General features: G+C 41.6%; 4 protein-coding genes across 4 annotated transcripts; 2 read left to right on the forward strand and 2 right to left on the reverse strand.

Moving 5' to 3' along the window:
• Positions 1–9: 9 nt before the first annotated feature.
• Positions 10–5,422, reverse strand: LOC130528002 (cytochrome b-c1 complex subunit 2, mitochondrial). The gene is made up of 14 exons (XM_057036885.1): positions 5,296–5,422; positions 4,400–4,486; positions 3,981–4,130; positions 3,828–3,892; positions 3,643–3,699; positions 3,234–3,358; positions 1,776–1,873; positions 1,636–1,693; positions 1,403–1,498; positions 1,109–1,308; positions 925–1,005; positions 773–849; positions 425–578; positions 10–306 (listed from the first exon to the last, which is right to left on the reverse strand). The coding sequence occupies exons 1-14, from the start codon at positions 5,326–5,328 to the stop codon at positions 223–225; spliced, it is 1,365 nt and encodes a 454-aa protein (XP_056892865.1). The 5' UTR covers positions 5,329–5,422; the 3' UTR covers positions 10–222.
• Positions 5,423–5,973: 551 nt separating this feature from the next.
• LOC130529248 (NHP2-like protein 1) lies at positions 5,974–7,201 on the forward strand. The gene is made up of 3 exons (XM_057039270.1): positions 5,974–6,189; positions 6,352–6,472; positions 6,771–7,201. Exons 1-3 carry the CDS (start codon positions 6,187–6,189, stop codon positions 7,031–7,033), a joined length of 387 nt encoding a protein of 128 aa, XP_056895250.1. The 5' UTR covers positions 5,974–6,186; the 3' UTR covers positions 7,034–7,201.
• Positions 7,202–7,499: 298 nt separating this feature from the next.
• Positions 7,500–9,418, forward strand: crym (crystallin, mu). The gene is made up of 8 exons (XM_057039244.1): positions 7,500–7,793; positions 7,875–8,025; positions 8,329–8,391; positions 8,458–8,559; positions 8,689–8,872; positions 8,959–9,080; positions 9,154–9,238; positions 9,309–9,418. Exons 1-8 carry the CDS (start codon positions 7,627–7,629, stop codon positions 9,380–9,382), a joined length of 948 nt encoding a protein of 315 aa, XP_056895224.1. The 5' UTR covers positions 7,500–7,626; the 3' UTR covers positions 9,383–9,418.
• rac1a (Rac family small GTPase 1a) lies at positions 9,415–12,788 on the reverse strand. Its single transcript, XM_057039257.1, has 6 exons — positions 12,479–12,788; positions 11,634–11,705; positions 11,393–11,510; positions 10,930–10,992; positions 10,536–10,695; positions 9,415–10,374 (listed from the first exon to the last, which is right to left on the reverse strand). The coding sequence occupies exons 1-6, from the start codon at positions 12,511–12,513 to the stop codon at positions 10,244–10,246; spliced, it is 579 nt and encodes a 192-aa protein (XP_056895237.1). The 5' UTR covers positions 12,514–12,788; the 3' UTR covers positions 9,415–10,243.
• Positions 12,789–17,034: the final 4,246 nt, after the last annotated feature.

The raw sequence follows: 17,034 nt of genomic DNA on the forward strand, positions 1-17,034 counted from the left end.
CCACAAAAATTTTGAATGGTTGATAAATTTATTCAGTATTTTACATCAGCTATACAGTGACTGTGGACAGATGGCGTACAAGACTGTGACGAACTGGAGGCAGCGTCACAAATATACTGATAAATAAGGTGGTTTGAAACATTTCAGAGGGTGATTTTGATGATGTTCTTTAAACAAGAGAAAACCAATTCTTCTTTACTGTTGGACTTTAAAACAGCAACTTTAGATCTCATCCAAAAAGGGTGTTTTGATCAGGTTACCACAGGATGCCATTGTCTTCTTGCCAGAGACAAATTTCTTAGCAGCCTGGAGAAACATAGAAAGTTTGTAGGGTCATTAAAACGGTTTTAAAAAGGCTTGCACAGAAATAACTAATTTATCAAACCAACAATGAAAAAGCACCGACTAGAAGAAAGTGTCTTACGTTGGCTACATCTGTCAAGGTCACGTTATCAATGCTTTTGCAGATCTCCTCAGGGGGGCAGTAGGATCCCTTGGCCAGGGCCTGGGTGCCCATTTCCTCAAGCAAACCCTCAGAAGTCTCAAGGGACATCAGGAATTGCCCTTTCAGCTGAGCCCTGTATAGAAAACAAAACCAAGCTCATCATGCACAACGATAGGAGGGCTGATATTTCAAGTCTAAACTGACTGAGACTTGATTTCACGTGAGGACTTTAACCATAAATGTTTCCCACACTAAACCATGGACTGACAGCCAATGCATCATGTCACATTGTAAATAAATGAGTGCATCATATCAGGAGTGTCTTACTTGGCCCGAGTGAGGTCAGCGGCTGTGACTCCACCATCAGCGACAGCTTTAACCTGGGCGACTGCAGCCTTAATCACCTGAACATAATGGACACCAGTTACATCGACACTGTTCAGATGTGCAGCTTCCTGTCCTGACTAATGGACACTCACATCAGTAACAGCTGCAGCCTGGGAAATGGTGTAGATTCCAAACAGACCAGAGTCGGAGTAATTAGCATTGAAAGCACTGACCTGTTCAAAAAAAGATGAAATGGGAAAAAATTTCAGAGATTTAAACTGCTGAATCTAACGCTTCTAGATGAACACATTTATGTTGCAAACTGACACCACTCACATCGAAGGGGTCAGCAGTTGCCTTGACAACCGCCTGGACCAGTTTATTGCTGGTGTCTGAACCCCTCTTGACGTGTGGGCCGGCTCCCAGTACATGCTGCAGGACACCGAATGCCAGGGCCTCACTGGTACCAGCTGCTGCCGACTGACTCACCACTGCAGAGTGAACCAACCTGCTAGTGCTGCCCAGACGAACCTCCCCTGCAGAGATACAGGACAGAGGATCAGAGCTGGCGTGATACCAATAGCGACACAGAACCAACATGTGGAGCCTTTACAGATCCACCAGGCTCACCTCCGCGGTACTGAGCCTTGGCTCCTGTGGCGCCTGACCCACTGCGGATGTTAAGGAATTGCTCTCCAACCTGTTTCAGCACCGTGTGGTCCACGCCTGGATTTAAAATCAATCTTAATGTCATGAATAATGTGCTGTATGCACAATAAATAGTATGCTGGTGTATGTATTAAAAATAAAGCCAACAGGTTTTAAAGACAAAAAACAATTATATATTTATAATATTTACTGACCAAGTCCAACAAGGGCCATTCTAGCACTTGTAAAATTGTTCTGGACAAACTGATGCAGCTGGAAAACAATGGTTTTAAAGGTACAATTGGTTAATTTATTAATATAATTAATAATGAATAAAACACTGAAAATGACTTACATGCTCAGAGTGAATGTTGCCGACCATGTGGTCAGGACAGTACAGGGAGTTACAGAGAGCGTTCTTATAGGCAGCATCGTGGAGACTTTCAACAACAGCTAGACAACAGAGAAATGGAGGAATGAATTTGAGAGTTTTGTCCAAAAGACTTCATGTATGGATTCTTTTCTGTAAAATCTATTGCTCTCCGTTGCTTTCCACTGAGTGGTATGTTCAAATGCATTATGGTCAACATTGATCCCCATTTCAATTGAGTAAGGATCCCAAATAAGCATAAAACTGTGCTACAATAGGCCCTGTACGGCAGCCAAGAAGTGCTATATAAAATTTATTAAACACTTTTACAAAGTTTCAGATAAGTTTTTAGACTTTATTTTTTACACTTTATTTTTTTTTTTAAATTACAAAAAAAATATTCATTTAAAAAACAAATTTACAAGCCCAGAAACACTTTCACAAACAAATCTGAGGGAAAACAAGGATCAGATGTCATCCGGAAGTTACTGTATTGGCACTGTTGCAAGAAAGTTTGCCACCAAAGACAAAGAAAAGTTTTCTTTGAGTTGTTTTTCTCTCTCTTCTTTATTAAGAGACTTTACAGAAAGAACATTGGATGTGTCTGCAACATCCTTCAAGAAGACAATAACATAAAATAATACAAGTAAACAAAACCAAGGTTCGTGCCAAATGATATAGTGAATATATTTTGCCTGTTTTGCAGGTACCTCTTTGACATGGACAGGGTTCGAAGGTGGTCCTGACGAGTCTTGGCTTTTGATCTCTGACAAATGTTTGTTTTGTACTGTTGGTTTGTTTCTTACTAGAATGTTAACTGGAAAAACAGAATTCATGATATAATAAAATCTTTATTAGCATTTGAATTGATAGACTTCCACAGAAGGGTTTGTGGCTTGAGTGTGGATCCACAAATAAAAGTAATAGTAAAAATTTGATAACATATATTAAATTCATCACTTCACACAACCATTGAAAATATTTGATTCTTCTTTGGTGGCAAACTTTATCACAACAGTGGCAATACAGTAACTTCTGGACCATTTGTATTAGAGTTCAAAAAAAGTTTTGAGACTTTGAGAATTTGTTTAAGCAGTTGTAAAAGTTGTAAAATCTGTTTTGTTTTTCAGAATTTTGTCTCAGGAAATGTAAAAAGGTTCCTAAATTGTAAATTTGTTTCAAACTTTGTAAAAGTGTTCCGTGAATGTTATTTTGTATGGCACTTCCCAGCCACCATAGCTGTGAGTACCTGGCAGACATCAAATATTGTCTTTGACTGCTGTTTTCGTGCTACATATATAAATGCAGCAGCAGCAGCCATCCCTCCAACATTCCACAGCAGAATACAAGACTGAGTGACGATGTACTGTGAAGCATTAAGCTTCAGCTTGAGTAAAATGGGATAGTGCCTATGGGTTCATGAGAAAATAAATGAATACTCACACAACTGAGTGTTCTGTGCTGCCAGGGCCTTGTCCACTTTCACTCTGGGGATGAGTTCTGACACTTCCCATGCCCGGAACTCTTGAGCCGTTGTCACATTGATCAAATATTCCATCACTGTATCACTGCAGCCATATTACATAAAGAAAAAGGAGGAGAAAATAAATGAAAGTATGCCATTTTAAAACATCTGTTTATTAGTCTCTCCGGGTGATGCTCACATGTACATTCGTATGATATGAAGCAAACAGCTGCTTTTGCACGTTATGAACACAAATTTAAAATAACATTTAATGTTTTGCTGAATTATTTCTAGTTTGAACCAATGACTAAGACAACTTTGAGGTGAGCAGTGTTTAGGTTTAAATTTAGAACATATACAATATTCAAGTAATTCAACATAACTTACATATCCCCCCTCAAGCAGTCAACCGTGTAGGTCATGTTCTCTCTGGATGATGTCACGCTGAAGCACAAACACAAAAAATTCCTCTAAAAATTTCAATGTCTATAATGACCGTTGATATCAGTTGTAATCAAAGCAACTATGCTAATTTAATTTCTCCGAGTTGATACTTCAGGGTCAGTACTGACCTCAAGCTTCCACCCACTGCCTCAACACCACGGCATATCTTAAACGCTGAAGCTCCTTTGGTTGTCTAAAAAAGTTAGAATTTTAGGTTAACTTCAGGCTAACTTCAATTAAAATTAAACAGAATGCATGAAGTTAAGCACGGAGAATCGTACCAGACTAGAAGCCAGGCGAAGGAGGTGGGTGACGCCCTGGTTGTCAGGAGTCTCATAACGGCACCCGGCCTTAATGAATACCCCGATTTTTGATGCTGGAGAATAATTTTCCAGGGAGGCAATCACCAGTCCACTGGGAAGCCTGGTGACCTGAGGACACACAGATGACCTTAGAACCATACTTTTAAACACAATAATACTGCACCCAGGTTATTGAATATAAAAATCAAAATGATTACTGACGGACAAATCTAATTCTTTATTCTCTGACTGAAAGATCAATCCAAACATACATGCACAACCTGGAAGGAGTGAGCAACCCCCTGAGAAAGCTTCAGACCAACCAGGGGCTGTGTAAGACACTGGCAGCCGCATAGAAGCGTTTCTGTGGGGGAAAAGACAAATCACCAGCCACTGACCTGCACATCCTGAGGTTGAAACCTTACATGCTCTGCAGCCGCCGAAAATTCCGCCTTGCGGGCAGCCTGGGCTGCATAAAGCCTTGTCTGAAAAAACAGAAAACATGGAAGCTGGGAAATTATCTACAGCTACATCGGTGCTGCAACAGCAAGAGAAGACAATGGGAGGATGCACAGCAGTTTTCTCTGCTTCAAGTCCAAATATCATAGGTAGCAGTGCATACAATAAGAAAAACGATGTTCCCTAACTTTTTTGTATGTTTTGTCGAGGTCTATTAAGCAGAGCCATTAATCAAGCAAACAGTATATAAAAAGGTATGAGATTATCAAAGGAAAGCAATAGAATATATAATTAAGAAGATCAGGATATGTGGTTATTACTTTGTCCCGATAGGTGGACGATGTGGGGACTTGATAACTTTGAAAGTAATAGCATATTTTAATATAAGTATACAGCATACCGTGTTGGTTTTCATTCAGAAACTGCTTTTCTTTGCAAATCCGATTTAGCATGAATTGTATTAAAATATACTGTGTTTAAGAAACCACATTATTAGCGATAACGCTGCTGTGGATATTTGTGAGTGTTTGTGTGTAACCCGTTGTCAACACCAGACACGGGAAAGCTGCTAAAACACGTAAACTCTAAGCTAGTTGTTTCTCAGACGCTATATCCTAGTTTTTAAGTGCGTTTTCACTTCAACCCATTGTAATAAGCACAATTTAACAGAGCAGTCTTGCATAATAAGCAATTGAACGCCTTGTCAATTGGCATCCGACTTCCTCGTTTGATCTACCATACATCTTAAATAGTTTAGGTGACCAGAAAAACTAAAGCAGACGGCTAATATGTTCAGGACAAATGAATAAATGCGAATAACTACTAAAAGGCTCACCGTTAACTGACTGATTCCCCGAATCCCCTTCATATCCTCTCTCCTTCAGCCAGGACGACAGAGCAATATGGCTGGCGTGAAAGTGCCCTACCCAGAATGCACAGCGCCAAGAAAAAAAGACGTCGAGCCAGATGGCGTGCGCCCCCTAGTGGCATGGGGTTGATGCGGCCATAAACAAAAGTGCATTTTGCGTGAAAATATTTTTGATCTATGATTTTCTTTTACTTATTTAAATGACGCAGTTCATTTATGCCTTAATTTTCTTCCAAATTTTGTAAATGTGTTAGTATAATTTAAGTGTAACATATATATATTTATTTATTTTTATGTTTCACTAAATTCTTTTTCTTTTAAGCATTTGTCATAGGCAGTGGCTTTGTAAATGGTTTTTTTTGTGTGTTCATTTTGAGAAAATTCATTTTGAAAAGTTCATTTTGTCCCTTTCTCTTTAATAAATTCGAGCATTTATCCAAATTGCTTAGAATAAAGTCTTCTCATATCGGGTTAGTGTTAAAACACACGTAAAAGTGGTATTTTAATATCGGAAAGCATTAATTTGTAGATGTTTTTACCTTTTGCTTTTATAAAATGTGAAATAAAACAAACACGTGAAATAATACTTGATATAGTATTAATGAACAAAAATAAGAGAAAAGTAAAAAGAATGACGCATTTCCTGTCATAGTTCCAGTGCGCGTGCGCAACCTTATTTCAAACACGTGTAGTGGACGTTTCGTATCTGTAACAACAGAGAATACGCAGCTCTTAAAGTTATCTGCCAACATAATAATATATATTTCGACTCGTTGTTCTTTTAGTCTCAAGTAGAGGGAATAATCCTCCGTGAAGCATTTCGCCGAGAGGGCCGAAATACCAGAATATCAATTTACAATGGTAAGTCTTCAGTGAACCAGTTAGCAGAGTAGCTAACTGTTAGCAAGCTAAAGCGATCTAAATGTGGAATAATAGTATTACATAGCTAGATCGGGGTGTTAATTCATCGCATGTATTACAATCTCTACGTGGACCGATTTTTGTTTATTGAATCACTTTCAGACCGAAGCGCAAGTGAACCCAAAGGCCTACCCATTGGCGGACGCCACGCTTACCAAAACCATTCTTGATCTGGTGCAGCAAGCAGCAAATTACAAACAGCTGAGAAAGGGGGCTAATGAAGGTGAGTGGTAACGTTAAATCTCTGAGTATTTACCACGTTTTGTCACTTCTTCAGTAGTACTGGATGATAAAGGCCATTGTTGGCTGTTACCAAGCGTGCATTGTAAAATTGAGATTGATCACAGCATGGTCTTTAGTGAAGTTTCGTGAGGAGTTTTCAAAAGGAAAACCACACATTAATTGTAGCAGATCTGTGTCACACGTAAAAATTAACGTGACTGGTCAGTCAGATTGCACACATCAACGGGAAAAATCTGTTAAATGTACACATTAATCACTGTGATCTACTTGTTCTGCAGCTACCAAAACCCTGAACAGAGGCATTGCAGAGTTTATTGTGATGGCTGCTGATGCTGAACCACTGGAGATCATCCTGCATCTTCCACTTCTGTGTGAAGACAAGAATGTGCCATATGTGTTTGTTCGTTCCAAACAGGCCCTGGGCCGAGCCTGCGGCGTGTCGCGTCCAGTCATCGCTACCTCAGTCACTATTAAGGAGGGTTCTCAGCTCAAACCACAGATTCAGTCTGTTCAGATGGCTATTGAGAGACTCCTCGTGTGATTTTTTTTGTTGCACTGTAATTTCATCTCCCTGATGAAAAAGGAGGAATAATTCCACTTGAAAATTTGTTTTGTTTCTAAAAGTCTTTTTTTATTTTTTTTTAAATGAGAACTGAGGATCATTTTCCATGGCATGCATTTATTCAAAATAAATTTAATGGAAACTGGGGATTGCCTATCTGAATGTTTCTGTAATAGCTCATACCAAGCATCTGATAAAGTGGCCCTATGATTCAAGCTATCCTCACACCTGTCAAAGATAGAAGAAAAATATTGAGCACTTGGAACAAATTTGGAAAAACTGGGGCTTGACAGATTATTAATCACAAATCAGCTGTTATTGTCTTATATTTGATTTAATAATAATTAAAGTGAAGAAAAAAATACATTTATGCAACTATATAAGTAACGGTATACCAATGCAAGACACCTTTTGAGAATTGCTCGTTCTCTGCGAATAAAGTTTTTTTCAGGGAAAAAAAAAAACCCGTTGCCACAGATTGAAGGTGCGTTTCTGTCCGGTCGGAGAAACTAAACTCTGTTAATGTTTAAATGTCTCGGTGACGTTTGTAGCCATCCTCAGTCGAGTCGACCATGTCGCAGCCTCCTGTAGTGATATGGGCGCCTGCTGTAAAGCGTCTCTTGCATTACAAAGATCTGGTCCCGCGTCTGGAAGAGGTTTTGGGTAAATTCTCCAAACGGGACAGCGCAGAGGTGCTCCAGCCGGTCCGCACCGCGGTGCCGCTTCAGAAACACAATGGGTAGGCCTCTGTGCTGCTGCACACCTTTAGCGAGCCGTAGTGATTTCCCACTAATCTCAGGCCACTAACATTAACTTTCAGATTCATGTTATCGATGCCCGCCTACATGGAGAACACCGGGATCCTGAGCACCAAGCTCGTGTGTCTCTACAAAAGGAACGAAGGCTCAACGTTGCCATCGACGCAGGCTACCATGCTGCTGTTGGACCCAGAATGTGGAAATATGAAGGCTGTGAGCAACCAAACCAATGCACAAGTGACCAGTAGCTCGGATATTACTTTTGCGTTTACTTTTTGCACTTTCCTCCCATAGCGTTACAAAAAAAATCAATAGAATTCCTGAAATTTGAAAAGTAACGTACCCTCAGTGTAACCTGATTGTAGTTTTATATATAACACATAGCGATTAAGCTGTTTTTAAAAGAGTTATTCAAAAACTTTCGACTCCGCTCAGCGTTATTACCGTACAGCCGAGACAACCCGCGCAATGAAAAACGAAGAGCGGCCAAATTGAAGTGCGTTTTCCACCCTGAAGGTCATGGATGGAGAGGTGATAACGCACATGAGGACCGCTGCAGTCTCGGCCATCTCTGCTAAGGTACTTTCCCATTTTTATCACATCTCTGGCTGGTCTTTACCTGAGATGACTGTTTTTGTCGCGCAGCTGCTGATGCATCCTGAAGCAGAAGTGCTGACCATCCTTGGAACAGGCAAACAGGCCCTGAGCCACTATGACGTTTTTACAGAAATGTTTGCATTCAAAGAGGTACACTCACTTAGTTCAGGCCTATCTCCTGCCTTGTTAAGCTCCAAGGATGTAACTGCATCCTTTCAGGTAATCAAAAGTGTCATTCTTTGCATTTAAACTCATGTCTGGGCGTTGTCGTCACTGCAGGTGCGAGTGTGGAGCCACACGAGACAGAGAGCAGACGTGTTCTGTCAGCATGTCCCCGGTCCGGTGAAGGCTTTCACCTCTGCAGAGGAGGCGGTGAGGGGGGCAGACGTCATAGTGACGGTGACCAGAAGCACAGAACCGGTGCTGTTCGGGGCGTGGGTGAAGCCTGGAGCCCATGTCTCAGGTAAAGTGCAACTTTTCAAAAGGCTTTTTTCGGAGGATTTGTTGATGTGTTGGGTGATTGAGAGGATTCACTGTCCTGCTGAGCAGCAGTGGGAGCTTGCAGGCCGGACTGGCGCGAACTGGATGACGCGCTGATGAAGGAGGCGGTGCTGTACGTAGACAGCAGAGAGGGAGCGATGGCGGAGTCGGGCGATGTCATCCTCTCAGGGGTCAGTCCTGTTTTCTGACTGAGCGCCAGGCTGCGTGTCCCTGACTCAGGTCCATTTTTTTTTTATTTTCTAGGCAAAAGTGTTTGCAGAACTTGGAGATGTGGTAAATGGGGCCAAGCCTGCCCTCAGGGAGAAGACGACGGTGTTCAAATCGCTTGGTAGGTCTTTAAAAAAAGACAGAAAGCCGCATGTGAACTGTGCTCTGCTCACATTTGTTCTGGGCGGCAGGAATGGGAGCTCAGGATGCCGTGTCTGCTCAGCTGGTGTTTGAACAATGGAAAACCGAAGCTGGCCAACACTGAAGGCAACATCTTCAATAAAATACACAACCGAAAACATTCAATGACTTTATTTGCTTAAAAAAAACTATTTTAAAACAAAAAAATACTTGAAAGTAAGTTAAATGTGCACTTCCAGTGAAACAAACTGGTGAAATCAGTCTAAATTCATAGCGGCTCATGAAACGGTTTGATCAAATGTTCTCACGGTACAAAAGAGATTCAGTTTTTGGTGTTTTTTGTTCTCAAACTTCCTTTAAACTTAAACGCTGGGGCCAACACAAACAACAACTACTCTACGTTAAAATAACCACGTTTTCTAACTGAGCCTTCATCCGTCATTATCAATCATTAAATACTGCAGTTTCAATTTCACCCAGAAAGCACAACTGTTAAAGGTCTACCCGGGACTGATTTTAAACACTACTTCCTACTATGGGTGTTGCGTTAAGTTAACCAACGGTTGCTAATTTAAAAGAATATTTGGATTGAGATATGTCAGTCATGTGACACCTGTAAACAAACCAGTCAGTCATCGACAGATAAAGAGGAGAATTACAAGTACAGGCTCCTCACAACAGTCAGAATTCCGGATGTTTGGGGAGAATAATGCCGCGGAATAGCGAGTTTAATCGACACTGCATCTGAATCATGTGCAATCTGTGATTTTTAGAAAGTTGTTGTCCTCCACCCTTAAGGGCTGTGGCAAAGTCACTTCATTCCCATTAACCTGAAAGAACTTAACAGACATTAAACAACCAGATGTCACAGAAAACTCCTCAGAGCTGCTTAATTCTGTCAAGTTCTTTCTGAGCTCTCTTCTTTCTAAAAAAAACTATGTTTGTGAGGACACAGGTGTTAAGAGGGAATTCCTGTGGTTCGCCTTTACAACAATGTGCACTTCCTCTTCTTCTTCTTGACGGGTGGGGGGCAAAGAACTGCCCGGATGGCTTCGTCAAACACCGTCTTTAGACCGCGCTGTGTTAACGCCGAACACTCCAGATACTTCACGGCGCCTGGTGAGCAGGAGAGAAACGAGTGAGCAAAACAGCTGGACGATGTGCAACACGGCATCCGACATAATAAAGGTCTATTCCTTTGGGTTTAGACAAGCTAACTGTCATGTTCGTGCAAGTCGTCGTGCAAATCTTGATTGATAGGTAGTGTGAGCACTGACTTATTTCCTTTGCCATGGCCAGCCCTTGGGGGTAGATAATGGGGTTCAGCTTCTTCTCCTTGAGCTTTTCAATAGTGTCCTTGTCGTCTCTCAGGTCCAGTTTGGTGCCCACTAGGATTATGGGCGTGTTGGGGCAGTGGTGTCTCACCTCAGGGTACCACTGGAAGACAAGACAACAGTCAGAGGACTTGTTAAACACAGATGACGGAGTGCGTCGTACAAGGCGGCTTAAGCTTGGCGTGGATGTCTGCTAGTGTGCAGAAAACGATCTTAAATCCACCCTCAAATAGTTCACAGTGGCACAAAGGATCCGTGTTGAAATCCATGTTAAGGTTCAAGCACCACGCCATGATGTGTGTCGTGTGTATCGGCTGAAGACACAAACTGGTGTTACCTTGGCACGGACATTTTCAAAGGAGGCCGGGCTGACAAGTGAAAAGCAAATCAGGAACACATCCTGGGAAAAAAACAAGAGAACATTAATCGCGTTACCACGGCAACACTGACATTCCTTCAACGTTCCGGTTGATGCAGCACTTGTTCAGCTACGAGGACTGATCTGGACTCAGGTTGAATGCGACATGGATTCCACTTTCCCTCCCTGTGACTCTTTGGCACAAGGCCGGTTTGTTGCAAAGACAAAAGAGCAGAAACAAGAGCTCTTTCACTTCCTCCAGCAGCCCCCCAGACAGTGTATAGGTACTATGGATACAAGGCTCTGCCCAGTGTACATGCTCTGTCTGACGAATGAGAGGCAAAAGGAAAACAGCCTCTGTGTTGACAGCGTCACCCTGAAACTACTCAGTTTACAGTGGCAGTTGTAAAGACTCTATAAGAGGTTATGAATGTACACTTACTGTCTGTGGATAAGACAGAGGCCTGAGTCTGTCATAGTCCTCCTGTCCTGCTGTATCCCACAGGCCCAGGTTTACTGGTTTCCCATCAACCATCACATTGGCAGAGTAATTATCAAAGCTGTAAAGTAGCACGTGGAGATTTCACAGTCGGTTTCCATTTGATGTTAGAATCACTGACACCACGCCGCGCCTCTATTTGCTGTCCATTTCCACGAGGTGTGTCTGCGTGTGTATTACTTACACTGTTGGGATGTACTCTCCAGGGAAGGCATTCGTAGTGTAGCTGATAAGCAGGCATGTTTTACCCACAGCCCTAGGAAGTAGTTTCATTTAGTTAAGATTAAATATAAAAAGATATGACTCTTGCAGGTTGCTTTATGGGTACCATTACATTAATTGATCATTTGTCAGGTTTCAACATAATGTAAACACTGGTAGAATGCAGTCAGAATATAAATATACATGGTTAGGACAATCTTCAAAGCTCAGCGAGTTCTACTAACGCTCAGCAGATGGAAATCCTGGACAATGCGATTTGCCCCTGTGGTCAGGGTGTATGAACCCTATCTGAACCCATTTTAAAAGATCTCAGCAGGACAAATAAGAAGCCCTGCCGACTGTCTTCAAGAAGTCCATTTTAAAATTAGTGCATTTTTCTGGCATCAGACCTCTTTGTAGCTTGATTTGCATTACAAAAAATACACTTTGAAAGCTATTTCTCCTCATGTTTGTGCATCTAACCTTATTTTAAGCGTTCAGCTTTGGAAGTGGTCGCGTCATACACAATTTCAATTAAAAAGGTTTCAGAGTCTTATTGTTTGAGTTGCGCAATAAGACATCAGAAAACTATCGATTCGTGACCGAGACAGTGATATTTAACTAAAGTATGTCGATCAATCTGTCTGACCTAGCTGGACCTGGTGCTTAACAACAGCTGTCGCCCAAGTTGGCATCTGAGGCTGTTCACCCTCTAGCCAACTGTTGCTAACTGGGTCAAACAAAAACTACCACACAGCCATAAGCCCCCTTTCTATTAAAATTAGGTTAAAGAAGTCAATCTGATAATAAGAAATAGACTTAACTTACCCGTCCCCCACTACCACGCACTTTATGGCCTGCATCCCCGATTAATACTATAGCAGCTCTAACTCGGTTAGCTTAGCAAGCTAATGGAGGCTAAACCACACCAGTGCCGCTGTGGTTAGAAAGTAAATTAAGTTAATGGGATTCGAATAGGCTCCAAAAGTTCAAAAAGCTTTGGCCATAGAAGTCACACGGCTTGGCTCCGCTTCCCGGTATCACCCGGTGAAACTCCAAAGTTCTAATTCAGGCAGGCAACACCCAAGGAAGAAACTCTCGGGAGAAGATTGCGGGAAAAAAAACGCCCACAGCGAGGTTGGAGCTCCAGATCCCCGCGAGTCACATCCGGTCAGAGCTGGACCGCTACGCGCTCAACTGGTTCCTGTCAAACAGCGACACCCGCTGGTCATTACGCGCTACTTCAGATCCACGCTTTTGTCCGCTTCATCAGGAGCGACAAGAAAAAGTGAATAAATTCACTTCATTGCAAAGTCAAAAGTTTAATGTCAACCGTCAACATTCACTGCATTTATCTGTGGTGGTTCGAAAGTAAAATGATGAAGAGTTCTCAATTTGACTATTCACGATTATACATGGCGGTATTATATACTTATTTGTTATATATTCCCTTTATTTTTGCAAATAGTACTGTCCTCCAGAGCTTTTGCCTTTGCTTAGAAATATGTGTTTCCGCGCAACTGTGATGCTATTAATTATTTGTGTGGACTCCTTATATCTAAATAAATCACAAACAAGCCCGTACTTCAGTGACCTAATTAAAACTCGTAAGTAGTAATGACGTCGTCAAATGAAATCGTCAATTAAAATATACAAGTAATACGCGAGTGTTTTATTAGTGTATGTTCTGTGATTAATATAATAAGGTTTGCTTGAGGTTTGCTTGAACCATGAGGTTTGCATAATGAACCCATACATTTTGTGATGGAGTTTACTTTCAACAAATAAATGTGTCATATTAAAACACAGTACATCAGATGAAATATTCGAGGCAACACGGAGTCAAAATAAACCCCAGCATTTTACAAATTAACATTCTTACCACAAAGAAATCAAATCTGCAAAATTCCTCCCTCTTGCGGTTTAGATTAAAATTGCAGTTACTAACGGTGAAAATTGAGTTTACACGTTCTCACTTTTAGTAAAATCTAACAAAGGAGATATCGGATTTTTTCACTTAAAAATACGCTTAGGTATTCGCGCCGTTCATTTCCTACAGAAACTGACTGTTATCTTTGTACATAAAGAGATTGAATAGAGCAGAGTTTCAACGTATTCGCACATAGAGGACAGACATGCATTAGTGATTTTGATTTTGGATTATGTTGTTGGGGGATTTTCTCAGAAAACAAGACATTAATAGGATAAACGTCACCATTAGTGAGGGGGTGGTCCCGTCGGGGGGGGGGGGGGGGGGGGGGGGGGGGTAAATGCAGATTAATGAGGGATAAAAAGGCCTGTTGCTGCACATCAGGGAGGCTGAAAAAGTGTAGAGACACACTGCAGGACACCAGAATCTCAAACTGCGAAAATACATTACAGAAGAATGTATAATGAATGGTTTTGTGTGATCTGAGAAATGCAAGATTATAATTTAATATATTTTACCTAATGTAGTCTCAGCATTTAAATGAAGCACCCTGAAGAGTCACACCACTTATGATGTGAGAATCTGATCTGCTCTTCATTGTTTTCATTCGAAGTGAGAACAGTTATTTTAATCTGACAATTGAAATGACATTAACTTTTTTTTTTTTTAATTCCTTTATACAAGAATACATTTCTATTAAAAAGCTTTAATGAAGTGGAAAATCTTTTGTATTTTCTCACTTCCTGTCACACACTCTCCAGGATCTTCCTGCAGCATGCAGCCTAAATGGGCATTTCAGCAGATCACTATTATCAACTATTAGCTTTCTAAATAATCATTGAATTTTAATGACCCCTGCTACAGTGCTTCCATTAGCTAATGAAGTAGAATGACAGTCTGCAGGCAATAAAAATCTAAATACCAGAGTGTGCTTCGTAATGGAAATCCCCTATCACATGAAGCATGGATATGTGTGAGGTTTACAGTTTCACAGCATTTTGATATCACAGGTTCATGCAAACATGTGCTTTGCACTGACACTGACTTGCAGACTTGATTCACTTCTGCGTGTACGTCTGCCAGCTGAGTCATGCTGGCGTTGGACATGTGAGGAGAAGTTCTTGTCCAATGTCCAACATGCTTTCCTCATTTTATTTCAAGCACTGTGAGAAAGGAAATGTGTGTTTGCAGACTGGATTCAGAAATTCCTCAGACACTGAGCTGCACTGCTCTGTACCCTCGAGTCTCTGCTGAGTTCTTAGGAACACGACAGCGCAGATTATTTCTCAACGATTTACCGGCTGGAGACTTCCATTAGTGACACAAAGAAATAAGGTGGTGTCAGTTGTACCAGCAGTCAAGGGACACAGAAAAATACTGACAAATCAGCATATAATCCAAGTGAATCACTCTAATGTGAAATCACGTAAGCTTTATGGCTCGGCTCCTCGTTTTTAAACGTCTCCACATGCAGCTTCATTGATTGATTTCTTGTGTTTGTCTGACAAAAGTATGTGCCTGTTATTTTTGTGTTCTGCTTCCCACATTCTGTCCTCTCATCTTGAGTGGATGCTGCAGTGAGAAGTTTCCCCCTGGCGACAATAGAGGAAATGGATAAGTTGCCTTTCACACATGCTGCTGTCATGTGGACACTTGGAGACAGACAAGGTTTCAGAGGAAAAGGTTTGTTGTTGCTGTACCATTTTGAGTGTGTGTGTGTGTGTGTGTGTGTGTGTGTGTGTGTGTGGTGTGTGTGTGTGTGTTTGTGTGATGTCTCTTTGGCTTACACATGGCTGCCTTGCATCCTGTTCCCAGAGAAATATGGAGTTCATCCATAATCTTTTCTCTCCCTGCAGCCCTATAACAGTTAAAAATGCTGGAAGCAGGCGAACATGACGTCAGACTGAGACCGAGTTTATGAGTTAAAATTTAATCAAAGGGGCAAAGACTGACGCTTGGATCTTCTGATATTAATGCTGCTCTTTTAAATTCACTTGAAGTGTTGTGAGGGACGAGCTCGCCTCCGTTTTATGTCTGTTTCACCAGATCGAGTCCCGATGCAGCAGGGAGACAGAGACTTCATTTCCAAATGCTCCTAATCCTGGCAACACAGGGCACATTTAGAACAGCAAATAAATTCTCTTGAGCATTTCGTTGATTCAGTGGAAATGATCCAATTTTATGATGTGTGGCGGCCTTGATCTACCCCACCCTTTTAGTTCAGCCGAAACTGGGAAAGGATCCATTTCCTGTACTGGTTTGGACGTCTGCAAAACACAGACTTTGATCCCAAACTGACACCTTTCATTCTCTAGACACAAATTAAAATGGTTATTTTTGAAACACTGAATACAAACACACTAGTGCAGACGTGTGAAAGAGACGTCATGTGAAACTTGATGTCTGCGGGCGGGTCTTTCGGCCCATGTGAGGAGGGATTTATGGCATTGCATACAAAAACTGTCACCACTGCCGTGCATTTGGTTTTTGTTGATGCCTGGAGCCTTTTGGGCGGATTTAAGATCATTTTCTCTTTTAGTGTGTATTTCAGTAGTAAGTAGACATCTTCTATAAGAATACAAAACCCCCCCAAAGAGCACAACTTGTAACATGTCATGAGACTAATCATGTTGGACCCTGAACTAAATGATGTGCAAACACCCTTTTCTGGTGTGTCACTGAGCATCTGGCTGTACAGAAGCAAGGAGTTAGCATGTGAAAGATCATCAACATAAGCAGCGAGTCTCTTCTGATAAAAACAAGCCTCATAATGAACAGAAATGGAGGTCGTGTAGTCACTTTCGGCATGGAAATGGGAGTAAATCCAGGAACAATGATGTCATCGCTGGTGTACAGAAGAGCGGACGATTGTAATAGACATTTACGTCAGTGTCGCCAGTCTGCCAGCAGGTACCTCAGCAGGAAATGACTCAGCAGCTGTACCCGAGCAAATGGAGGGATGCCCCACTGTTTCTGCGCTTGTTGCATAACTGTTCTAATGGCCTTCAAAAGAAAACACATAAACTCGTAACTTTAAATCACACCGTTTATAGATGTATATAAAATAGATCGCTCTGGGGTGTATTTCTGCCAGTGTGAGTGAGGTGAGGCTGAAGAGGAGACCAAAGGTGCATCAGAGCTTCCCTGGACCGGACGCCGGCTCGGGACATGTCTCCATGTGGTGTGTCGCTTCTGGTCTGGCCCGCAATTTCCCCGGCTACAGCTTTTTATCTGTGAACTCGCAGATGGAAACAATCCCACCTGAGTATTTGGAGTTTCTGTTTTTGGAGCCCAAGCAGCAGGAATTTCATCATGTAGTCCTGCTCAGGTTTTATAGCAGACATTAAAGATGGTTTCTGCTATTACAGTCTATTCTTTAGTGTGTGTGAACAGGAATGAGATGAAAGGAGCACCATCATACTGCCTTAAAATAAAAGGAACAAACAAAATGATG

This window comes from Takifugu flavidus, chromosome 1 (assembly GCF_003711565.1).
Source record: "Takifugu flavidus isolate HTHZ2018 chromosome 1, ASM371156v2, whole genome shotgun sequence".
In the NCBI taxonomy this organism is placed as follows: Eukaryota; Metazoa; Chordata; class Actinopteri; order Tetraodontiformes; family Tetraodontidae; genus Takifugu; species Takifugu flavidus.

Coding starts and splice junctions, on each gene's coding strand:
- LOC130528002 (XM_057036885.1), bottom strand. CDS start 5,328: ATGAAGGGGATTCGGGGAATCAGTCAGTTAACG. Junction 3,359..3,642: donor GACTGCTTGAGGGGGGATAT/GTAAGTTATGTT, acceptor ATATGGCTGCAG/TGATACAGTGATGGAATATT. Junction 1,694..1,775: donor GCAACATTCACTCTGAGCAT/GTAAGTCATTTT, acceptor ATTGTTTTCCAG/CTGCATCAGTTTGTCCAGAA.
- LOC130529248 (XM_057039270.1), top strand. Junction 6,473..6,770: donor GAGAAAGGGGGCTAATGAAG/GTGAGTGGTAAC, acceptor CTTGTTCTGCAG/CTACCAAAACCCTGAACAGA.
- crym (XM_057039244.1), top strand. CDS start 7,627: ATGTCGCAGCCTCCTGTAGTGATATGGGCGCCTGCTGTAAAGCGTCTC. Junction 7,794..7,874: donor CCGCTTCAGAAACACAATGG/GTAGGCCTCTGT, acceptor ATTAACTTTCAG/ATTCATGTTATCGATGCCCG. Junction 9,239..9,308: donor GACGGTGTTCAAATCGCTTG/GTAGGTCTTTAA, acceptor TCTGGGCGGCAG/GAATGGGAGCTCAGGATGCC.
- rac1a (XM_057039257.1), bottom strand. CDS start 12,513: ATGCAGGCCATAAAGTGCGTGGTAGTGGGGGACGG. Junction 11,706..12,478: donor TGCGTGGTAGTGGGGGACGG/GTAAGTTAAGTC, acceptor ACTACTTCCTAG/GGCTGTGGGTAAAACATGCC. Junction 10,375..10,535: donor GGCCATGGCAAAGGAAATAA/GTCAGTGCTCAC, acceptor CCTGCTCACCAG/GCGCCGTGAAGTATCTGGAG.